Below are 24517 nucleotides of genomic sequence, written 5' to 3'. Positions count from 1 at the left end.
CTCCTGCTCCAGAAAAAAAATCTTCAATATGCAAACCATCAGGTAAATGACTAAAAACCCATAAGCTGATTTAAAAACCCGAGAAAAATAGCCGGGGACAATTAGCAGACGACGAAAGCAGAAGTTTGCCAACAATGTGACACATTTCCGTGTCAAACAGTCAATCTGTGTGGCAAATAAACGGAGATCACGCAACCCAGGAAATGGTGGAAGAACAGACCTCTGCTGTGAATATCCAAGTGGGACTTGAACCCACAACCTTCTGACTCTGAAGTGAGAGCGCTGCCCACTGAGCCACGGCTGACACAGGAACTGACTTACTTATAGCTTCTGCTTCTTCTGTCATTTCAGAAATGTCCCAGTGCCTGACACATTGCTTGTTTATTACTGTTATAATAATCACACCAAGATCAATAAATCCATATTTGCTCACATCAAAGTTCAATCAGCTTAACATCAATAATAGAATGCATGGGCTGTACAGACACAAGTGGTACTGTAAGCCAATCAGAACACAAACTGTGACATGGTTTAACGTGCTATCAACTTTAACATTACAGCATTCATTCCTCAACTGAAGTAATCACTTGATTTCGTCCACAGCCCCCCCACCCCCCACCCCGACTTGCCCGCACGGTTTTAATTGCTGGTACAAGAACAGTCGGTTTTGGGAAGAGGTTTTGACATGGGCAAAATTCATCCATTTTATCTGCCTATGTGGGTCATATATGACAACTTTTAAGCACAATATGATTTACCTTCATTGACCTGAATGATTTTCTCCAATCAAGACTGAAGGGTGACCTAATAGAGTTCTTTAAAACCATGAAGCTGTTTGATAGGGTAGACACAGAGAAGATGCATCTACTTGTGGGGGAGTCCAGAACTAGGGGCCATCAATATCAGAGAGTCACTAATAAATCCAATAGGAAATTCAAAAGAAACTTATTTACCCAGAGAGTGGTGAGAATGTGGAACTCGCTACCACAGGGAGTAGTTGAGGCGAATATTATCGATACATTTAAGGCGAAGCTGGATAAACACATGAGGGAGAAAGGAATCGTATGTTTTCTTTTTATTCGTTCATGGGATGTGGACGTCGCTGGCAAGGCCAGCATTTATTGCCCATCCCTAGTTGCCCTCAAGAAGGTGGTGGTGAGCCGCCTTCTTGAACCGCTGCAGTCCGTGTGGTGAAGGTTCTCCCACAGCGCTGTTAGGGAGGGAGTTCCAGGATTTTGACCCAGCGACGATGAAGGAACGGCCGATATATTTCCAAGTCAGGATGGTGTGTGACTTGGAGGGGACCTATGCTGATAGAGTTAGATGAAGAAAGGTGTGAGGAGGCTCGTGTGGAGCATAAACAACAGCACAGACCGGTTGGACCAGATGGCATGTTTCTGTACTGTAAATTCAATGTAATTCTATGTGATATAAGTTTCATCCAGGGCCAAATTATTTTAGAGTGTTTATAGTCACCAGTAACCAATTGTACAATTTGAGGGACTGACATCTCTACCACTGCAATCTTAAAAAAGGGCAACAATTTTTATGAAGTTGTTAAATATGACGTTTATAAGCCAATAAAACAGATTCTGCCTTGAACTTTGATATTTAGTTCAACTGTCACAGCATGTAGTCCAGATCACATGATCTCATTGTGACATATCTCGAAAGTCCCCATTTTCACAGTGATAACTGTTCTGATCTTCTACCAATTCCTCGTGTGCTTTTCCCCGTTTCTTTCTCCAACTCGCCTTCCGGGCTCCATTGATTTGGCTTGTAGCACCATAGGAGGTCTTCTTCTTTGGACCGATGTAGCTGTCATCGTTAAGTTCCGTCTCCTCTGCCAGTTCATCCTGGTCAATGAAGCCACACTTGTCGTCACTTGTCTCCTCGGGGTCAGCCCAGTCCTGCTTCTCACCCGAAGCAAAGATTCCGTAGAATATGACCCCACTGTAATGGACCATCGAGGCAATCACAAATACGTTCTGCCACTCTTCACGTGTCTGAAAGCAATTAATTAAAAATATGTAAGCAAAACGTGATGGCTTTCAATGAACTGCATTCAAGAAAGAATGAAAGAAAGAATGAATGAATGAAAGAACTTTCATGACTACTGGATGTCCTAAAGCGCTTTACAGCCAATGAAGTACTTTTTGAAGTGTAGTCATTGTTGTATTGTGGGAAACGCAGCAGACAATTTGAGCACAGCAAGCTCCCACAAACAGCAATGAAATAAATGACCAGATCATCTGTTTTTAGGTGTGGGTTGAGAGATAAATATTGGCCAGGACACCGGGGAAAACTCTCCTGCTCTTCTTTGAATAGTGCCGTGGGATCTTTTACATCCAGCCGAGAGAGCAGATGGGCCCTCAGTTGAATGTCTCATCTGAAAGATAGCACCTCTGACAGTGCAGCGCTCCCTCAGTACTGCCCCTTTGACAGTGCGGCGCTCCCTCAGTACTGCCCCTCTGACAGTGCGGCACTCCCTCAGTACAGTCCCTCCGACAGTGCAGCGCTCCCTCAGTACAGCCCCTCCGACAGTGCAGTGCTCCCTCAGTACAGCCCCTCTGACAGTGCGGCGCTCCCTCAGTACTGCCCCTCCGACAGTGCGGCGCTCCCTCAGTACTGCCCCTCCGACAGTGCGGCGCTCCCTCAGTACTGCCCCTCCGACAGTGCAGCGCTCCCTCAGTACTGCCCCCCGACAGTGCGGCGCTCCCTCAGTACTGCCCCTCTGACAGTGCAGTGCTCCCTCAGTACCACCCCTCCGACAGTGCAGCGCTCCCTCAGTACTGCCCCTCTGACAGTGCAGCGCTCCCTCAGTACTGTCCCTCCGACAGTGCGGCGCTCCCTCAGTACTGCCCCTCCCTCAGTACTGCCCCTCCGTCAGTACTGCACTGGAGTGTCAGCCTGGATTTTGTGCTCAAGTCTCTGGAGTGGGACTCTGAACCCACAACCTTCTGACCCAGAAGCGAGAGTGCGCCCCACTGAGCCAAGACTGACACCTTAAGGGCTTGTAGGTATGTGAAACAAGAAATACAGAAAAGGATACTATGGTCTACACCAATTTGGATCAACTGTTCATTTCATATCTTCAAATTAAGATTAAAATTTTACACCAATGGCACGAGATGCGAATGGACCCAGTATGGTGCTGTCGTGTTGTTACTTACACCCTCCTCCATACACAAACTTTGTGAGGTGTCTGACACTTCAGCCCCTTTAACACAACAGTAACAGGGTCAGCAGTCGCTCTTTGCAAACGCGTCACACACTGGCCTAATGAATTCATAGAGTCACACAGCACAGGAGGAGGCCATTCGGCCCATCGTGCCTGTGCCGGCTCTTTGAAAGAGCTCTCCGATTAGTCTCACTACCCCCTGCTCTTTCCCCACAGCCCTGCTAATGTTTCTTTTTAAATTCCCTTTAAAGTTACTATTGACTCTGCTTCCACCGCTCTTTCAGGCAGCGCGTTCCAAATCCTAACCACTCGCTGCGTAAAACAATTTTTCCTCATCTCTCCGCTAGATTTCCTTGCCAATTATTTTAAATCTGTGTCCTTTGGTTACCAAACCTTCTGCCACTGGGAACTGTTTCTCCCTCTCTACTCTATCAAAACCCCTTGTAATGTTGAACACCTCTAGTAAATCTTCCCTTAACCTTCTCTGCTCGAAGGAGAACAACCCCAGCTTCTCCAGTCTCTCCACATAGCTGAAGTCCCTCATCCTTGGTACCATTCTGCTAAATCTCCTCCGCACCCTCTCCGAGGCCTTCACATCCTTCCTAAAGTGCGGTGCCCAGAATGGGACACAATATTCCAGCTGAGGAATTGAAGGAAATTGAAATTCAGAAACAGACGGTAAGTTTAATTATACCTTGTGTATCGTCATTGCTCCGACGATTAATGGGCATATCATTCCTGACAGCGTTCCCACACCATTGGATATCCCCATCAGAATGCTGGCATAGCGGGGAGCGATGTCCAAGTGATTTACATTGAATCCTGAATTCAACAACAATAGGACATAATCCTAATCAGATGGGAATGGACTGTATAGGCATTTCATTGCGACACATGAATGGTGTTCAACAGTTGAATGAGCTTCCCTTTACACCCACGGATACCTGCAAACGCGGGACAATAGTTCGAGGTTCTGAAGATCTATCACTTGTGAATCTTATTGGAGGTGATTGATAGAAATTTCACCCTGGAACTGAACCTGCATTAACAACGATTCGCATTTACACAGCGCCTTTAACGGAGTAAAACGTCCCAAGGCGCTTCACAGGAGCGATTATCAAACAAAATTTGACATCGAGCCACATAAGGAGATATTAGGACAGGTGACCAAAAGCTTGGTCAAAGAGATTGGTTTTAAGGAGCGTCTTCAAGGAGGAGAGAGAGGCGGAGAGGCGGAGAGGGTTAGCGAGGGAATTCCAGAGCTTAGGGCCTCGGCAGCTTGGATGAGATGCTTTCACCTGGCTACGGTGATCACTGGGCTGAGTGCTTCCAATTTCAGTCTCGCCTCCGAGAACAAAAGGGGAAGATCTGGCCGAGTGCGGCACTTGCCGGGAAATCTCAGGTCGTGGACGGGAAGAGCTCTCCCTGGGAGCACACAACCATAGAATCACCTTTACTTTTCTGGGCCAATGTCCCTGCCCGAGAATCCGGTAGTAGATGCCTTGGCACTTGCATTGCAAAAAATGCGGTGTGTTCTTGGGATGGTGAGCAGGATGACCTCAATTTCACAAGCCCAGGGGAGGAAGCTCCAAGATGTATTCTCTACTATTTTTGTTCATCCTCCCCCTCCTCCAATACCCATTTTTATCCCGCTATCTTATTTTTTCCCTAGAATCACACAGCACAGAGGAGGCCATTCGGCCCATCGTGCCTGTGCCGGCTCTTTGAAAGAGCTCTCCAATTAGTCCCACTCGCCCTGCCCTTTCCCCATAAGCCTTGTAAATGTTTTCCTTTTCAAATATTTATCCAATTCCCTTTTGAAAGTTATTGAATCTGCTTCCACCGCCCTTTCAGGCAGCGCATTCCAGATCACAACAACTCACTGCGTAAAAATAATTCTCCTCATCTCCCCTCTGGTTCTTTTGCCAATTACCTCAAATCTGTGTCCTCGGATTACCGACCCTCCTGCCACTAGAAACAGTTGCCCCTTATTTATAAAATGAGTTGGCCGTCTGTGATCTTCCCATACAAGAGCAAAATTAATGTTTGACTCAGTTTATCACAAGCTCACAATTGGAGCAGTAATATTGCCTACCTGGTGCGTTTTTCAATCCTGCGCTCCCAGTGGAGAGTTGCAATCACAGGGAGCACAGGTGGGAGCATCTGGGCTGCAATGCTTGACTTATCTCCATTTCCGACCCATACTCCAATCAAGCATGGCTTTCCCACTGGGAGCCTTAAATTTACTCTGTGATTCACACATCACAGGGTCCTCACAGCCTCAGTTATCACACGAGTGAAATCTTCCGCTACTGATCCCAGCACTGCTACAGCATAGGAAGCCATTCGCTCATAGAATCACACAGCACAGAGGAGGCCCTTCGGCCCATCGCGCCTGTGCCGGCTCTTTGAAAGAGCTCTCCAATTACTCCCACTTCCCTGATCTTTCCCCATAGCCCTGCAACATTTTTTTTTCCTTTTCAAGCATTTGGGTAGGGCTAACAAGGCAAGAGAATACACAATAAATGGTAGGATGTTGAGAAGTGTAGAGGAACAGAGGGACCTTGGAGTGCATGTCCACAGACCTCTGAAGGGAGCAGGCCAGGTAGATAAGGTGGTTAAGAAGGCAGACGGAATGCTTGCCTTTATTAGCCGTGGCATAGAATACAAGAGCGGGGGGGGGGGGTTATGCTTCAACTGTATAAAACACTAGTTAGGTCACAGCTAGAGTACTGCGTAAAATTCTGGTCACCACATTACAGGAAAGATGTGATTGCCCTAGAGAGGGGACAGAGGAGATTTACGAGGATGTTGCCAGGAATGGGGAATTTTAGCTATGAGGAAAGATTGGATAGGCTGGGGTTGTTTTCTTTGGAACAGAGGAGGCTGAGGGGAGACTTAATTGAGGTGTATAAAATGATGAGGGGCCCTGGATAGAGTGGATAGAAAGGAACTGTTTCCCTTGGCAAAGAGCTCCCCTCCAAGTCACACACCATCCTGACTTGGAAATATATCGGCCGATCCTTCATCGTCGCTGGGTCAAAATCCTGGCACTCCCTCCCTAACAGCACTGTGGGAGCACCTTCACCACACGGACTGCAGCGGTTCAAGAAGGCGGCTCACCACCACCTTCTCAAGGGCAATGAGGGATGGGCAATAAATGCCGGCCTTGCCAGCGACGCCCACATCCCATGAACGAATTTTAAAAAATTACCAGGGGGCATAGATTTAAAGTAATTGGTAGAGGATTAGAGGGGAGTTCAGGAGAACTGTTTTCACCCAGAGGGTGGTGGGGGTATGGAGTTCGCTGCCTGAAAGGGTGGTAGAGACATTTAAAAAGTACTTGGATATACACTTGAAGTGCCGTAACCAACATGGCTACGGACCGAGAGCTGGAAAGGGGGATTAGGCTGGATCGCTCTTTGTCGGCCGGCACAGATACGATGGACCGAATGGCCTCCTTCTGTGCTGTAAATTTCTATGATATATACATATGCACATATATACATTATTATACACATACACACATACATGCACAGATAAATGCACACATTTAACATGTAGATATATGCACTCATCTATACAAACACACATACACAAAGATCTTTACACACAGGCACATACCTACACACATATATACACAACATCAAACAATGAGAAATAAATGACTCAATTGGACGCAGATGATCAGAATAAAAGTTAACCCACCTGAAATCGCGAATCCACTAAATCCAACAGCGAGCACCAGGAAAGTGATCGCAACCCCTCTGGTGTGGGAATAACCAACAATCAGCAACAAGGTAGCCTCCATGCCAAAGCCTTTGGAAAATAAAATTTTACATTAGTGGTGGAATCATCAATTCAGCCTATATCCAAAACTCTGGTGCCTGATCCCTAACTCGCACCAAGTCCCGTTCACCCATCACCCCCTGTGCTCGCTGGCCTACATTGTTTCCCGATCCGGTAATGCCTCACGTTTAAAATTCTCATCCTTGTTTTCAAATCCCTCCAGGGCCTCGCTCCCTTCCGATCTCTGTAACCTCCTCCAGCCCAACAAACCCTCCGAGATCTCTGCGCTCCTCCAAATCTGATCTCTCGTGCATCTCCGATTTTCATCGCTCCACCATTGAAAATAGGTGCAGGAGGAGGCCATTTAGCCCCTCGAGCCTATTCCGCCATGCTGATCTCAATGTGACCTAACTCCATATACCCGGGTCGTGCCTTCAGCTGCCTGGGCCCTAAGCTCTGGAATTCCCTCCCTAAACCTCTCCGCCTCTCTACTTCTCTTTCCTCCTTTAAGACGGTGCTTAAAACTTATCTCTTCGACTAAGCTTTTGGTCACCTGTCCTAATATCTCCTTATGTTTTTTTTTACATAGAAACATAGAAACATAGAAGATAGGAGCAGGAGTAGGCCATTCGGCCCCTCGAGCCTGCTCCGCCATTCAATGCGATCATGGCTGATCATCCAAGTTCAGTACCCGGTCCCTGCTTTCTCCCCATACCCCTTGATCCCTTTAGCCTTAAGAAATATATCCAACTCCTTCTTGAATATATTTAATGTGTTGGCCTCTACTGCCTTCTGTGGTAGAGAATTCCACAGGTTTACCACTCTCCGGGTGAAGAAATTCCTCCTCATTTCTGTCCTAAATGGCCTACCTGTTATCCTTAGATTGTGACCCCTGGTTCTGGACTCCCCGACCATCGGGAACATCCTTCCTGCATCTAGTCTGTCTAGTCCTGTCAGAATTTTATAAGTTTCAATGAGATCCCCTCTCATTCTTCTAAACTCCAGCGAGTATAAGCCTAATCGACCCAATCTCTCCTCATATGTCATTCCTGCCATCCCAGGTATCAGCCTGGTGAATCTTCGCTGAACTCCTTCCATGGCAAGAACATCCTTCCTCAGATAAGGCGACCAAAACTGCACACAATACTCAAGATGTGGTCTCACCAAGGCCCTTTACAATTGCAGCAAGACATCCTTGTTCCTGTACTCAAACCCTCTCGCTACGAAGGCCAACATGCCATTTGCCTTCTTAACCGTCTGCTGCACCTGCATGCTTACCTTCAGCGACTGGTGCACAAGGACACCCAGGTCTCGTTGCACTTCCCCTTCTCCCAATCTATTGCCATTCAGATAATAATCTGCCTTCCTGTTTTTGCCACCAAAGTGGATAACCTCGCATTTATCCACGTTATATTGCATTTGCCATGCTTTTGCCCAATCACCCAACCTGTCCAAATCATCCTGGAGTTTCTCGGCATCCTCCTCACAGCACACACGCCCACCCAGCTTTGTGTCGTCTGCAAATTTGGAGATATTACATCTAGTTCCCTTGTCTAGATCATTAATATATATTGTGAATAGCTGGGGTCCAAGGACCGATCCCTGCGGTGCCCCACTACTCACTGCCTGCCACTCGGAAAAAGACCCATTTATTCCAACTCTTTGCTTTCTGTCTGCCAACCAGTTCTCTATCCAAGTCAATACCTTGCCCCCAATCCCATGTGCCTTAACTTTACACGCTAATCTCTTATGCGGGACCTTATCAAAAGCCTTCTGAAAGTCCAAATACACCACATCCACTGGTTCTCCCTTATCTATTCTACCAGTTACATCCTCAAAAAATTCCAATAGATTAGTCAAGCACGATTTACCTTTTGTAAATCCATGTTGACTTTGTCTGATCCTGTCACTGTTTTCCAAGTGCTCTGCTATTACATCTTTTATAATGGACTCTAGCATTTTCCCCACTGCCAATGTCAGGCTTACCGGTCTGTAATTCCCCGTTTTCTCTCTACCACCTTTTTTGAATAGTGGGGTAACATTAGTTACCCTCCAATCCATGGGTACTGTTCCAGATTCCATCGAATGCTGGAAGATGATCAGCAATGCATCAACTATTTCTAGGGCCACTTCCTTAAGTACCCTTTATTTGCTTATGGGATCCGGGCGTCGCTGGCAAGGCCGGCATTTATTGCCCATCCCGAGTTGCCCTTGAGCAGGTGGTGGTGAGCCACCTTCTTGAACCGCTGCAGTCCGTGTGGTGAAGGTACTCCCACAGTGCTGTTAGGGAGGGAGTTCCAGGATTTTGACCCAACGACGATGAAGGAACGGCGATATACTTCCAAGTCAGGATGGTGTGTGACTTGGAGGGGAACTTGGAGGTGGCGGTGTTCCCATGTGCTCGGTGCCCTTGTCCTTCTAGGTGGAAGAGGTCACGGGTTTGGGAGGTGCTGCCGAAGAAACCTTGGCGAGTTGCTGCAGTGCATCTTGTAGATGGTCCACACTGCAGCCACGGTGCGCCAGTGGTGGAGGGAGTGAATGTTTAAGGTGGTGGATGGGGTGACAATCAAGTGGGCTGCTTTGTCCTGGATGGTGTCGAGCTTCTTGAGTGTTGTTGGAGCTGCACTCATCCAGGCAAGGGGAGAGTATTCCATCACACTCCTGACTTGTGCCTTGTAGATGGTGGCTCGGTGTCAAATTTTGTTTGATAACGCTCCTGTGAAGCGCCTTGGGATGATTTTATTATGTTGTAAATTGTCAATGGTGTCACGATCAAATAACTATCGTTGGTAACTCTGTTCACAGTAACTCCCTTTTCCTCCCCGCTCATGAGATTATTGACTCCTCACATGTGACGACGGGAGAAGGTTATAAACTGAGGTGCTGTTCTTTGAACAGTCACTAGCATAACCTGAGAGTGTGCCCAAATCGCCCGGCAACAGATCAGGCGGGTGCAGCTTTCCCCGAAAGCGTTCACCATTCACTCGGCCATCTCCTCTGCGGGGGCCATGTTGCTAATCATTGGAGGAGAGGGTTGAAGATGAGGATGGGGAAGTGACAAAAAATGTGTTCCTGGCACTATTGGGAGCTGCCAACTTTGGATGATTGTCTGGTCAGAAATAGCACGGTGGTAGAGCCTGGAGGCTTCAGCTTTCACCCACGCTTTCTCAGGGCAGCACACTTTAGGAAGGCAGTCAAGGCTTTGGAGAGTGTGCAGAGGAGATTGACCAGGATGGTCCCAGGGATGAGGGACTTCAGTGATGTGGAGAGACTGGAGAAGCTGGGATTGTTCTCCTTAGAGCAGAGAAGGTCAAGAGGAGATTTAATAGAGGTGTTTGATACTATAAGAGTTTTGATAGAGTAAATTAGGAGAAACTGTTTCCACTGGCAAGAGGGTCGGTAACCAGAGGACACAGATTTAAAATAATTGGCAAAAGAACCAGAGGGGAGATGAGGAGAATTTTTTACGCAGCGAGTTGTTGTGATCTGGAACGCGCTGCCTGAAAGGGCGGTGGAAGCAGATTCAATAGTAATTTCCAAAAGGGAATTGGATAAATACTTGAAGGGGAAACAATTTGCAGGGCTCTGGGGAAAGAGCAGGGGGGAGTGGGACTAATTGGAGAGCTCTTTCAAAGAGCCGGCACAGGCACGATGGGCCGAATGGCCTCCTTCTGTCCTCTAAGATTCTACATCATTTGACAAAGGTGAAAATAGGATGAAGTTGAACGTACAAAGATGTAAAGGTCAGTTCTCTCGGCATCAGATTGTCAGTGGTTGTCATGGCGAAAGCTAACATGGTCATTGTCTTGTCAAAGACTCTAGACGTTTCATTGTGTCTCAGAAACAGTCAGAAGGCCGTCGCTGAGATTAGTTGGACTGAGATCTGAATGCCAACATGTGGGAGAGTGAATTTTACGAAGCTTCGCTCCCAGTGCAGAATCTGACTCGGGAGGAGCGCGGTTTGGAGAATCGGGAGCAGGGGTCAATCGAGGTTATGGGGTCGGAGAGGGGTCGGAGAGGAGAATCCCCCTCCCCCCGCCACCCCCGGCCAAATTTCAGCCGCATGATTCTACGGGTTCAGTAGGGTAAACGTGGAGAAAATGTTTCCACTCGTGGGGAGACCAAAACTAGGGGGCCATAAATATCAGATAGTCACTAATAAATCCAATCGGGAACTCAGGAGAAACTTCTTTACCCAGAGAGTGGTGAGAATGTGGAACTCGCTACCACAGGGAGTGGTTGAGGCGAATAGTAGAGATGCATTTAAGGGGAAGCTGGATAAACACATGAGGGTGAAAGGAATAGAAGGATATGGTGATGGGGCGAGATGAAGAAGGTGGGAGGAGGCTCGTGTGGAGCAGAAACACCAGCACGGAGCAGTTGGGCCGAATGGCCTGTTTCTGTGCTGCATTCTCGATATAACTCGATTTTAATCCCCCCACAACTCACCGGGCAGGAACAGTGGGAGGGGTGAAAACCCACTCACCGACCCAGGATCGCTTTGCTCCACCCCCCTCCCCACCCTGGTACCAGCTCACCTTTGTCGCCTTTCCAATGATGCGAGGTTCCCGCTACAGGCAGGCTGGGGCCAGATTCAAATGTAAATGTCACGGCCCGATGGCTTGGAACTTTTTTAGGGGTGGAGGGGGTTGGCGGAGGGGACCAACTGCTGGGGGGGTGGGGGCAGAGGCCGAGCTCAGTCTCAGCTTCTATTCTTCGGGAGGATTCCCGGTGGAGCAGGAGGAGCAGGATTATTCACCCCCTCCGAGTGCCAGAAGGAATCCTCGGAGCCTCCCCTACACTGCTTCCCCCACCCACCCCTCCCCACCCCCACCCAGCCTTCCATAGAAACATAGAAGATAGGAGCAGGAGGAGGCCATTCGGCCCCTCGAGCCTGCTCCGCCATTCAATGAGATCATGGCTGATCATCCAAACTCAGTACCCTGTCCCTGCTTTCTCCCCATATCCCTTGATCCCTTTAGCCTCAAGAAATATATCCAACTCCTTCTTGAATATATTTAATGAATTGGCCTCAGCTGCCCTGTGTGGTAGAGAATTTCACAGGTTCACCACTCTCTGGGTGAAGAAATTCCTCCTCATCTCAGTCCTAAATGGCTTACCCCTTATCCTTAGACTGTGACCCCTGGTTCTGGACTCCCCGCCATCGGGAACAGCCTTCCTGCATCTAGTCTGTCTAGTCCTGTTAGAATTTTATAAGTTTCAATATTCTTCCAAAACTGCACGCATTACTCTAACTGAGGTCCTGTTAAGGTTTATGGCTTTTATACTCTAAACACCTCTTGTGATAAAACCTAAGATTCCATTAGTCCTTTATTTTTAACATCTTTTTAAACCTCATCACTGAAAACACACTCTGACCAATTGCAAAAACTCTTCAAACCAACAATGGACTGTAAAAGCGCCAACGAAGAATCTGATGTTACCTCCACAATTCATGATTTTCCGGACGGTTGTTGTGGATAGAATATTTCTGCTCCTCAGGAAGTCGGCAATCTGTCCTCCAATTGGCACAACAATGGTCATCACCATGTGAGGCACAGCCGACAGTATACCCACCTGCCAGGAAGAAGGTTTAACATTGCCCTTACACAGCTTAAGCAAAGGTATAAAACTGCTCGCTATTGAATTGCTTGGGTTTGGTCACAGCAACAGTAACACCAGCTCTTGTTACTTACAGGGTGTCACTGCTACCTCTGAAACCCAATGGCCCTGATTTCTAACCCTCCATGGAGCCTCGGGAGATCTTAACCCTTTATTTGACCTGCCAGTGGCCATTTTATATTTATGCCCCCCCCCCCCCCTTGTTCTGGACTCACCCACAGGTGGAAAGAGTTTCTCCACATCCACCCCATCATCGAATCAAACAGCGCAGAAGGAGGCCATTCAGCCCATCGTGCCTGTGCCGGCTCTTTGAAAGAGCTCTCCAATTAGTCCCACTCCCCCCTGCTCTTTCCCCACCGCCCTGCAAATTTTTCCCTTCAAGTATTTATCCAATTCCCTTTTGAAAGTTACTATTGAATCTGCTTCCCTTTCAGGTAGCGCGTTCCAGATCACAACAACTCGCTGCGTAAAGAAATTCTCCTCATCTCCCCCTCTGGTTCCTCTGGTTACCGACCCTCCTGCCAGTGGAAACAGTTTCTCACGATTTACTCTACCAAAAAACCCTCATAATTTTGAACAATAAGATCGAGTCTCCTCCTAGTTTTCTGTTTGTCAGAGTAAAGGGGCCCCAGCCTGCTCCTTTACCTATGAGCTTCGACAACCAGGACATATACTCCTTACTTTTTCTTTCCCTTTAAGCAATTCACCCTTCACTAATTCAAATGTTCACTGCATTAATTAATTTACCTGCGACAATGGGGCTTGACTTCGGGTCTCATTATTTTTTTTAATCCTTGATTTTTCACTGTCTATCAATTATTTGTTAAGACAGACCTTTAAGCGCCTTCATTACATATTCCATGGCCCCCTGTTTAATTACATTTCTACTAGATATCCTGTCATCCTGCACATGATATCATCATCTCCATCTCTCCATCAGACAAGCATGAGGTGATGTTATAATAATAGACTGTGCTTTAATGAAACTGTTCACTGTAGCACAATTGGACCATTCTTCAATCAGATACCAGATGAGTTCAATACTTTTATATTTTAATTTCAGTTACTTACCCAGCCCGCTGTGTAAACAGAATACTCAAGGATGATGTGCGGGACCTGAATTCTATCCCTCTTTTTAGCCACTGACTACAACTCACTTCTGGATTCACCGAGTTGTGTGCTCAGTGAGTGTGAGGCGCGATTCACTGACTCCGTGCTCGAGGCAAGTGCTGCTCCACGATTCAGCTATAACACAGAGTCAACCTCAAGTCTCAAACCCGTCTGGCTGTGAGCTTGGGATCAGTGAGTGGCCCCCTCAAGGACTCAGGGCTCCTGGCTCTTGCACCCTCTAAATCTACACCAGCAGAGGGATTCTCTTTCCCTCTGGCCCCCTATGCACCTGGATTCCGCTGTGTAAAATGATCCCGGGTTGGATCCTAAGGGCTGGGTTACCCTCTTCGTGGGAGGGTAGCGTGGAGCTACCAACCCTCCAGGATTGCCCTGGAGTCTCCACGAATTAAAGATTAATCTCCTGGACATTGGCCGCAAGCAAGAAAAATCATAGAAGCCGAAAAAAAAATTCTTCGAACAGTTTAACTTATTAGTTATCAAATATTGCAGATGGGGAAAAAATTCAGTTTGACTGACATTCAAGTACCATCCAACACAGAGTCTGTTCGTTCCCAATTGGCTGCGAGAATGTGAAGCGTCGCGAGGATGGTGCGGGCGGGGCGGTTGGAGGCGGGAGGTCATGTGATGAAAACTCCTGGAATACATCCAACCAGAGTTGGCAACGCCAGGGTAGCGGCATGGCGGGACAGGGAGTGACAGGACAGGGAGCGGCGGGATGGGGGAGCGACGGGATGGGGGAGCGACGGGACAGGGAGCGAGGGGACGGGGAGCGATGGGACAGGGAGAGACGGGACAGGGAGCGATGGGACAGGGAGAGACGGGACAGGAAGCGACGGGACGGGGAGAGAGGGGACGGGGAGCGATGGGACAGGGAGAGACGGGACAGGGAGAGACGGGACAGGGAGCGAGGGGACAGGGAGCGAGGGGACAGGGAGAGACGGGACAGGGAGAGACGGGACAGGGAGAGACGGGACAGGGAGAGACGGGACAGGGAGAGACGGGACAGGGAGAGACGGGACAGGGAGAGACGGGACAGGGAGCGAGGGGACAGGGAGCGAGGGGACTGGGAGAGACGGGACAGGGAGAGACGGGACAGGGAGAGACGGGACAGGGAAAGACGGGACAGGGAGCGATGGGACAGGGAGCGAGGGGACAGGAAGCGACGGGACAGGGAGCGAGGGGACAGGGAGAGACGGGACAGGGAGCGAGGGGACAGGAAGCGACGGGACAGGGAGAGAGGGGACGGGGAGCGATGGGACAGGGAGAGATGGGACAGGAAGCGACGGGACAGGGAGAGAGGGGACGGGGAGCGATGGGACAGGGAGAGACGGGACAGGGAGCGATGGGACAGGGAGAGACGGGACAGGGAGCGAGGGGACAGGGAGAGACGGGACAGGGAGAGACGGGACAGGGAGAGACGGGACAGAGAGAGACGGGACAGGGAGAGACGGGACAGGGAGAGAGGGGACAGGGAGTGAGGGGACAGGGAGAGAGGGGACAGGGAGCGATGGGACAGGGAGAGAGGGGACAGGGAGAGACGGGACAGGGAGAGACGGGACAGGGAGCGACAGGACAGGGAGCGAGGGGACAGGGAGAGACGGGACAGGGAGAGACGGGACAGGGAGAGAGGGGACTGGGAGAGACGGGACAGGGAGAGAGGGGACAGGGAGAGACGGGACAGGGAGAGAGGGGACAGGGAGAGATGGGACAGGGAGAGAGGGGACAGGGAGCGACGGGACAGGGAGAGACGGGACAGGGAGAGACGGGACAGGGAGAGACGGGACAGGGAGAGACGGGACAGGGAGAGACGGGACAGGGTGAGACGGTACAGGAGAGCGATGGGACTTCCGCCCCGCTGCTGTGACCCTAAACAATTACCAAGATCGGCACTGGTGCTGCGAAGTCTTCTAGTCGGTTCCCAGCACCAAGAGGGAGAGCACACCGCTCCCGTCGGAGGAGAACCCTCAGCGTGCTACAGCCAGTCCTCCACCGTAGCACCTGGGGACGAAAGGAAGGAAGGAAGGAAGCAGGAAAGAAAGAAAGAAAGAAAGAGAGTGAAAGAGGGAAAGAAAGAAAGAAAGAGAGAGAAAGAAAGAGTGAGAAAGAGAGAAAGAGAGAGAGTGAAAGAGAGAGAAAGAAAGCGAGAACTTCATTGGCTGTAAAGCACGTTGAGACATCCTGAGGTTGTGAAAGTTGCTATGGAAATGCAAGTTTTCTTTCTATCCTGTGAGGTAGAATCGCTGATGAAGCTCCCCCACACCCCGCACCCCTAACTGGAATTTCCCGGCCTTATCTCCACAGGGTGGAATCAGCATGCACCACAATTATTGCCCAGGGCCCAAACGGAATTTCAGAGCCCAACATTTTAAGCGTTGCTCTGTGTCTATCATGTAATCCGGGCTCTCTCCTGGGCAGGAGAGCCAGGGCTCCCATCAGGCAGCGTGAACAGAGTAGTGCCTGGTGGGAACTGGCACTGCAGCTCCCAGTCCGAGGCCAGAGCCACCAGTACAAGTGCAGAAGAAGGGAGGAATCCCTCTCCTAACTTCCTCTCACTTACCTTGCTGATTGGAAATCCGAAAACCTCCTCAAAGTAGGCGGGCTGGCTGATGAGCAGCAGGTAGAAGGTCCAGCTTCTGCAGAAATTGGCCACAATGATGGCATAAACCGGCATGGAGGTGAAGAACTTCAACCAAGGGGTCCTGAATTTCTGGGAGAGAATCAGGGAACGGGCACAATCAGTCTCAACATGGCAGGAAATGAAGGGAACCAACTCACGCACGGGAGATTCAGTAAAACAGGAAAAGCTCACAGGTGAGACGGATTTAATAGGAATTACACAGGAAAACAAAGAAAACTAAAGGCTAAAAACTAAAGACACAAGAACATAAGACGTAGGAGCAGGAGTCGGCCATTCGGCCCCTCGAGCCTGCTCCGCCATTCAATAAGATCATGGCTGATCTGATCTTGGCCTCAACTCCACTTCCCTGCCCGTTCCCCATAACCCTCGACTCCCTTACCTTTCAAATATCTGTCTATCTCCACCTTAAATATATTCACTGACTCCACCTCCACAGCTCCCTGGGGAAGAGAATTCCAAAGATTCACGACCCTCTGAGAGAAGAAATTCCTCCTCATCTCTGCTTTAAATGGGCGACCCCTTATTCTGAAATTATGCCCCCTAGTTCTAGATTCCCCCAGGAGGGGAAACATCCTCTCTGCATTTACCCTGTCAAGCCCCCTCAGAATCTTATATGTTTCAATAAGATCACCTCTCATTCTTCTAAACTCCAATGAGTATAGGCCCAACCTGCTCAACCTTTCTTCATAAGACAACCCCTTCATCTCCGGAATCAACCTCGTGAACCTTCTCTGAACTGCCTCCAATGCAAAAACATAATGCGTAGGTTTTACAAACGAACACTCGTGGTGTGAGCTGCACCCAGTGGGAGCGAGTATCGCGGATTGAGGCGCCAAGGTTAATATCCCCCACACCGCCCCCACCTGAATCCCCGCCCCACACTCCCATCACATAAAGCTCCGGGAGCACTCATTTATGTTGGGCTGTAACACCAGCTGCACGAGAGCCACATGTCAGGGCGCCAGCGTTAGTAGCAAGGCACAAAACCCAATATATAAGAAGCTCTCTCGGTATCCCACAGAAGTACCAGCCTAGATTATGGGGGAGACCTCATGACTCCGCACTCGGTGCGAGCTTTACGTGCTGGGGATTCAGGCCCAGCAGTCAATGGATTTTGAGGGTTTATTACAGAGAATGTACAGCACAGAAACAGTCCATTCGGCCCAACTGGTCCGTGCCAGTGTTTCTGCTCCGCACCAGCCTCCTCCCACCCCTCGTCATCTCACCCTATCAACATATCCTTCTTTTCCTTTCTCCCTCGTGTTCTTATCTAGCTTCCCCTTAAATCCATCGATACTATTCGCCTCAAGCTCTCCTTGTGGTAGCGAGTTCCACATTCTCACCACTCTCTGGGTTTCTCCAGAGTTCCTTATTGGATTTATTAGTGACCATCTTATTTTTATGACCCCTAGTTTTGGACTATTATTATCTGTATTATATATTATCAGTCCAATAGAAACATAGAAACATAGAAGATAGGAGCAGGAGTAGGCCATTCGGCCCCTCAAGCCTGCTCCGCCATTTAATGAGATCATGGCTGATCATCCAAACTCAGTACCCTGTCCCTGCTTTCTCCCCATATCCCTTGATCCCTTTAGCCTTAAGAAATATATCTAACTCCTTCTTGAATATATTTAATGAATTGGCCTCTACTGCCTTCTGTGGTAGAGAATTCCACAGGTTCACTACTCTCTGGGTGAAGAAATTCCTCCTCATCTCAGTCCTAAATGGCTTACCCCTTATTCTTAGACTGTGACCCCTGGTTCTGGACTCCCCGGCCATCGGGAACATCCTTCCTGCATCTAGTCTGTCCAGTCCTGTTAGAATTTTATAAGTTTCAATGAGATCCCCTCTCATTCTTCTAAACTCCAGCGAGTATAAGCCCAATCGACCCAATCTCTCCTCATACGTCATTCCTGCCATCCCAGGTATCAGTGGCAGAAATAAAATGAGTCAATGAGTAAAATCCAGTCAATAAAATGAATTGATGAAAAATCACGTGGGGTCCACAGGCCTCGACACTTGAATACCCAGAACACAAAGCTCTCCACAATGGGAGCTCAAATTTGTGGAATCGAACCTAATGTGCTCAGTTGGGGCTCAAACACACAGGGGGGTCATTCTAACCACGGGCAACAGTGTCAAATGACCGATATCGAATTCGCCGTCGATTATACACCTCACCTGATTTCCCCTTCCATTGACTTCCATTTAACACCATTAACCAAAGTTAAAATGACCCCACAACCTTCTTACCACAAGCTAGAGTGTTAGCAACTGAGCAAAGCTGTCACTTAAGCCTCCCTCGATTTTAAAATTCTCATCCTTGTTTTCAAATCCCTCCATGGCCTCGCCCCTCCCTATCTCTGAAACCTCCTCCAATCCCACAACCCTCCGTGATCTCAGCGCTCCTCCAATTCTGGCCTCTTGTGTATTCCCAATTTTTCATCGCTCCACCATTGATGGCCGTGCCTTCAGCTGCCTGGGCCCCGAGCTCTGGAATTCCCTCCCTGAACCTCTCCACCTCTTTACCTCTCTCTCCTCCTTAAAACCTACTTTGACCAAGCTTTTGGTCACCTGCCCTAATATCTCCTTATGTGGCTCGGTGTCAAATTTTGTTTGTTAATCACTCCTGTGAAGCGCCCTGGGGCATTTTACTACATTAAAGGCGATATATAAATGGCAGTTGTTGTTGTTGAGTGCAGCCACCATCCCAGGATGGTCAGTACTGAGTCAGTATTGGATGTGCCAGCTCACCTGGTTAGCGTTTATCAGCGTGGCCCTTTTCCCGATACTACTCTCGATGTATGTTCTCTCCTCGATTGTTATTGTTGGGTGCTTTGCTGGACTTTCATAGGCATAGAGCAGCCAAAATATGTACCATATCATTCCAAACATACCTGAAAAACCGAAGAGGAAAAGTGACTACATTGCACTCGGCCACGTAGGTTATATTTCTGCTTCACAGTTGTGTCATGGTTTAATGCTCAAATCTAAGCACAGATAACCCCTACAGTCACATGTCAGCCTTGGCTCACTGGGCAGCACCCTTGCCTCTGAGCCACAAACGTGGTGGGTTCAAGTCCCACTCCAGAGACTTGATCACAAAATCCAGGCTGACACTCCAGTGCAGTGCTGAGGGAGCGCTGCACTGTCGGAGGGGCAGTACTGAGGGAGTGCTGCACTGTCGGAGGGGCAGTACTGAGGGAGTGCTGCACTGTCGGAGGGGCAGTACTGAGGGAGCGCCGCACTGTCGGAGGGGCAGTACTGAGGGAGCGCTGCACTGTCGGAGGGGCAGTACTGAGGGAGCGCTGCACTGTTGGAGGGGCAGTACTGAGGGCGCGCCGCACTGTCGGAGGGGCAGTACTGAGGGGGCACCGCACTGCTGGAGGGGCAGTACTGAGGGAGCGCCGCACTGTTGGAGGGGCAGTACTGAGGGAGCGCCGCATTGTCGGAGGGGCAGTACTGAGGGGGCACCGCACTGTTGGAGGGGCAGTACTGAGGGAGCGCCGCACTGTTGGAGGGGCAGTACTGAGGGAGCGCCGCATTGTCGGAGGGGCAGTACTGAGGGAGCGCCGCACTGTCGGAGGGGCAGTACTGAGGGAGCGCTGCACTGTCGGAGGGGCAGTACTGAGGGAGCGCCGCACTGTCGGAGGGGCAGTACTGAGGGAGTGCAGCACTGTCGGAGGGGCAGTACTGAGGGAGCGCCGCACTGTCGGAGGGGCAGTACTGAGGGAGCGCCGCACTGTCGGAGGGGCAGTACTGAGGGAGCGCCGCACTGTTGGAGGGGCAGTAGTAAGGGAGCGCCGCACTGTCAGAAGTGCTATCTTTCGGATGAGACGTTAAACCGAGGCCCCGTCTGCTCGCTCAGATCCCACGGCACTCTTGGAAGAAGAGCAGGGGCGTTCTCCCCAGTGTCCCGGGCCAATATTTATCCCTCAATCAACATCACTATATACAGATGATCTGGTCATTATCACATTGCTGTTTGTGGGAGCTTGCTGTGCGCAAATTGGCGGATGGATCCTCCACCTGCCCCAAACAAAACCATCACAGGGAGGGAGGGTGCTGGGACTCCCTATGTTGGTAGTTCCCGTGATCTTGGCCCTCAAAGAGACCTGAAGTATCCATGGCGGAGGAACACCTGTTGCAAACAGGTGTGTCGCTCCTCTCCATGGCAGATGTGTGACCCACCTAGGGGTCCAGGCCAGGATGCTGGGGGTTGGGGGTGGGGTTGGGGGTTGGTGTTTGGGTTGGGGGGTTGGGGGTTGGGGTTGGTGGTTGGGGGTTGGGGTTGGGGGTTAGTGTTGGGGTTGGGGTTGGGGTTGGGGGGTTGGGGGTTAGTGTTGGGGTTGGGGTTGGGGGGTTGGGGTTGGGGTTGGGGTTGGGGGTTTGGGGTTTGGGGTTGGGGTTGGTGTTGGGGGGTTGGGTTGGGGTTGGGGTTGGGGGTTGGGTTGGGGGTTGGGGGTTAGTGTTGGGGTTGGGGTTGGGGGGTTGGGGTTGGGGTTGGGGGTTGGGTTGGGGGTTGGGGTTGGGGGTTAGTGTTGGGGTTGGGGGTTGGGGTTGGGGGTTGGGGGGTTTGGGGTTGGGGTTGGTGTTGGGGGATTGGGGGTGGGGGGTTGGGGTGGGGGTTGGGGAGTTGGGGTTGGGTTGGGGGTTGGGTTGGGGGTTGGGGTTGGGGGTTAGTGTTGGGGTTGGGGGGTTGGGGTTGGGGGGTTGGGGGTTAGTGTTGGGGTTTGGGGGTTGGGGGGTTGGGGTTGGGGGTTTGGGGTTGGGGGGTTGGGGGTTGGTGTTGGGGGGTTGGGGGTGGGGGGTTGGGTTGGGGTTGGGGGTTGGGTTGGGGTTGGGGAGTTGGGGTTGGGTTGGGGGTTGGGGGTTGGGGTTGGGGGTTGGGGTTGGGGTTGGGGGTTGGGGGAGCTGTTCCATCTACAATTTCTGTTCAAGTTTTCAGTCAGCCCATATCGTGAGGTGGTCACAGGGGCGTTTAAGGACCAGGCTTTACGCATGACAATACAGTCACTCCCTACCAACCCAGACTCCATGTAATCTCCTGGGAGAGGCCAAAAACAGATAAATATCCAGGCCAATTAAGGGCAAAAAATGGAAAATTCCTCCCCAACCCCTTTAAGCGAGCGAACCTAGATCAGGAGACCACCTTGTCCTTGAATTCCCTGCAGTACCTACCTCTTGTACCAGGTGATCTCTGCCCCAGCCCGAAACAGGTCCAGCTCTCGCTTGAAGGAATTCAGTGATCGGCGCCCACCACACGAGCCGGCAACCTGTTCCAGAGGTCCACTATTCTCTGGGAAAAGAAGACCCGCCCAACATCCAACCTAGCTTTGCCCTTAGACAACTTGCAAGCGTGACCCCTGGTCCTAATTAGCCGACCCAGTTGGAATAACTGGTCCACACAATCACAATCTAGCTTATCATTATTTTTTAAATGTCAATCAATTCGCCCTTAAGTCTACACTTCTTCAAAGTGTAGAGATCCAACACGTTGAGCCTATCTGGGTATCTAAGGCATTTTAAACTGGGAATTTGTCTTGGGGACCCTCCTCTGCACCCTTTCCAAAGCCTCAATATCCCACAACATGTGAGGAGATCAAAACTGGCTGCACCTAACCAAGGTCTTGTCCAAGTGTGGAGGTCATGTATACTGGGCCAATAATGCAGAGGTTGTGTGTTCAAACCCGATGAAGGAAGCTGGTAGGATTTGGACTCACAACCTCTGGGTTACTGGTGACATCTGACAGTTTTATAAAATCCCAACAGGTTCAGTGATGTCCTTCAGAGTAGGAAAACTGCCACCCCTCCCTGGTCTGATCTACAGGTGATCCACGGTGGGACTAGGTGATGGAGCACATGGGTTTGAGAAGTTCTGCTGAAGAAGCCTTGATGAGTTGCTGCAGTGCATCCTATCACCACGCCCAGTGTGGGTCACAGAACGGGTCTATCGTGTTATTAGGTTATGTTTCCTACATTACAACCGTGACTACACTTCAAAAGTACTTCATTGGCTGTGAAGTGCTTTGGGACGTCTGGAGGTCGTGAAAGGCGCTACATAAATGCAATTCTGTCTTTTTTATAGTGTTATAACCCCAGTTTGGGTCACAGAATGGTCCTATTGTGCTATCACCCTGTATAACACAATCTAGTGAAACTCAACGCTAGAGGATAAGTTTTGCAGAGTTACCCCTTTGAACCGAAGGATAGCATCCTCTCCTCTTCCACCACCCCATTATCACCGCGCCACTTTTATATCGTGTCTTGCTGCACACTGAGGAGGTCACTGTTGACAAATTCCTCAGCAAGGGTGTCTTGAATAAAATTGTGAATTATTGCTATTTTGGATTTACCTGGATCCTTTCGAAGGGGACTTACCGTAAACGTAGAAAACCGAAGACCAGCCTTTGTACTGAACCAACAATCCTGCGAGCGGCATCGCCACGACTGCCCCTGCGTAGGAACCTGAGGAGAACACACAACTGGACCGTGAGAGCCAGCTCTTCACCAGTAACCCAGAGCTTCGCGGGATGTACAATGTGACCGACTGCCAGAGGAGGAACTGTTTCCACTGGCAGGAGGGTCGGTAACCAGAGGACACAGATGGAAGATCATTGCCAAAAGAACCAGAGGGGGAGATGAGGAGACAATTTCTTTTTAAACGCAGCGAGTTGTCGTGATCTGAAAGGGGCCCCTCACCCCCTCCAAGGTCAATGTCTCCTTCCTGAGGTGCCCAGAACTGAACGCAGTGACTTCAGATGGGTCTGAACAAGGCTGTGTGTTAAAATAGCAGACAGAGGAGGCTTCTTTGAATCCATTAAGCATTTACCAGCTGTACTATCATGCCTCATTTCCTTTAACTGTGCAAAGTCGTGTCGCAAAGCTCTGTGCGCTCTCGTGTGCAGCGGTCAGCGGGTCTCACGGGATTTTGTTTTTATTATTCATTCTCAGGGTGTGGGCGTCGCTGGCAAGGCCGGCATTTATTGCCCATCCTTAGAAGAGGGGGTGGGCCTTCTTCTTGAACCGCTGGTAGCGGTTTTGATACAACTGAGGGTCTCGCTCGGCCACTTCAGAGGACAGTTAAGAGTTGACCAGGTTGGTGTGGGGTCTGGAGTCACCTATAGGCCCAGACCGGGTAATGACGGCAGATTTCCTTCCCTGAACCAGCCGGGCTCTTACGACAATCCGACAGCTTCATGGTCACTTTTACTGAGACCGGATTTTATTTACCGACTTTAAAACCGAATTCAAATTCTCAAACTTCCATGGTGGGATTTGAAATCTCGGTTCATCTGGATTATTAGTCCAGTAACAGAACCACTACACCACTGTACAAATTATTCATGTGCTCCGTCCAGCAGAATAATTGGGTAAATCTCCAAGCTGACAGCATAAATTGCTAAAATTACCCCCCTAGCCCACTCTATTCAGGATAAAACAAACTGTTTTCCTTTTAGAATCATAGAATGATACAGCACAGAAGGAGGCCATTCGGCCCATCGTGCCTGAGCCGGCTCTTTGGTAGGGCTCTCCAATTAGTCCCACACCCCCCCCCCCCCCCGCTCCTTCCCATAACCCTGCAAATTGTTCCTTTACAAGTATTTCTCCAATTCCCTTTTGAAAGTTACTATTGAATCTGCTTCCACCGCCCTTTCAGGCAGCGCATTCCAGATCACAACAACTCGCTGCGTAAAACAATGTTTCCTCATCTCCCCCCTGGTTCTTTTGCCAATGACCTTCAATCTGTGTCCTCTGGTTACCGACCCTCCTGCCAGTGGAAACAGTTTCCCCTCATTTACTCGATAGCAACCTGAACACCTCTATCAAATCTCCTTTTAACCTTCTCTGCTCGAGGGAGAGCAACCCAGCTTCTCCAGTCTCTCCACATAACTGAAGCCCCACATCCCCTGGTACCACAACATTGTTGGTGAAAATGTGTATCTTTGCTTCTGATGATAACAGAAGGTTTGTGCAGCCTACATATCCCTCAGAGTTCTTTCAAAATTGCACTGGGGAATATTAAAAGTTTAAATTTCGTAGCTCCATAATATCAAAATGCGTTTATTGTTCGCTAATCTGGCCAAGTTGATTATATTGGAAGTCGCTCCTTTGCTAGATGTGCAGCAGGCTATATTAAAAACTTCCGTTAT

At 49.8% G+C, this 24517-nt stretch overlaps 1 protein-coding gene across 1 annotated transcript in view; it reads right to left on the bottom strand.

The window, feature by feature from the left end:
• Nucleotides 1–368: 368 nt before the first annotated feature.
• The window catches only part of slc17a8 (solute carrier family 17 member 8), a 78067-nt gene continuing 53918 nt past the window's right edge, over nucleotides 369–24517 (bottom strand). The window contains exons 6-12 of the mRNA XM_086009645.1: nucleotides 22746–22832; nucleotides 19119–19261; nucleotides 16281–16430; nucleotides 12415–12547; nucleotides 6890–7000; nucleotides 3876–4003; nucleotides 369–2006 (exon numbers count right to left, since the gene is read on the bottom strand). Coding sequence (XP_085865771.1) covers nucleotides 1653–2006; nucleotides 3876–4003; nucleotides 6890–7000; nucleotides 12415–12547; nucleotides 16281–16430; nucleotides 19119–19261; nucleotides 22746–22832 — 1106 coding nt within the window. The 3' untranslated portion in view covers nucleotides 369–1652. The remainder of the gene's footprint in view (nucleotides 2007–3875; nucleotides 4004–6889; nucleotides 7001–12414; nucleotides 12548–16280; nucleotides 16431–19118; nucleotides 19262–22745; nucleotides 22833–24517) is intronic.

Source organism: Somniosus microcephalus, chromosome 16, assembly GCF_052327205.1.
Source record: "Somniosus microcephalus isolate GS21.2 chromosome 16, FLI_Smic_1.0, whole genome shotgun sequence".
Lineage (NCBI taxonomy): Eukaryota > Metazoa > Chordata > Chondrichthyes > Squaliformes > Somniosidae > Somniosus > Somniosus microcephalus.
The sequence above is the reverse complement of the archived record's forward strand: the minus strand, read 5'-3'. Positions and strand labels throughout refer to the sequence as shown.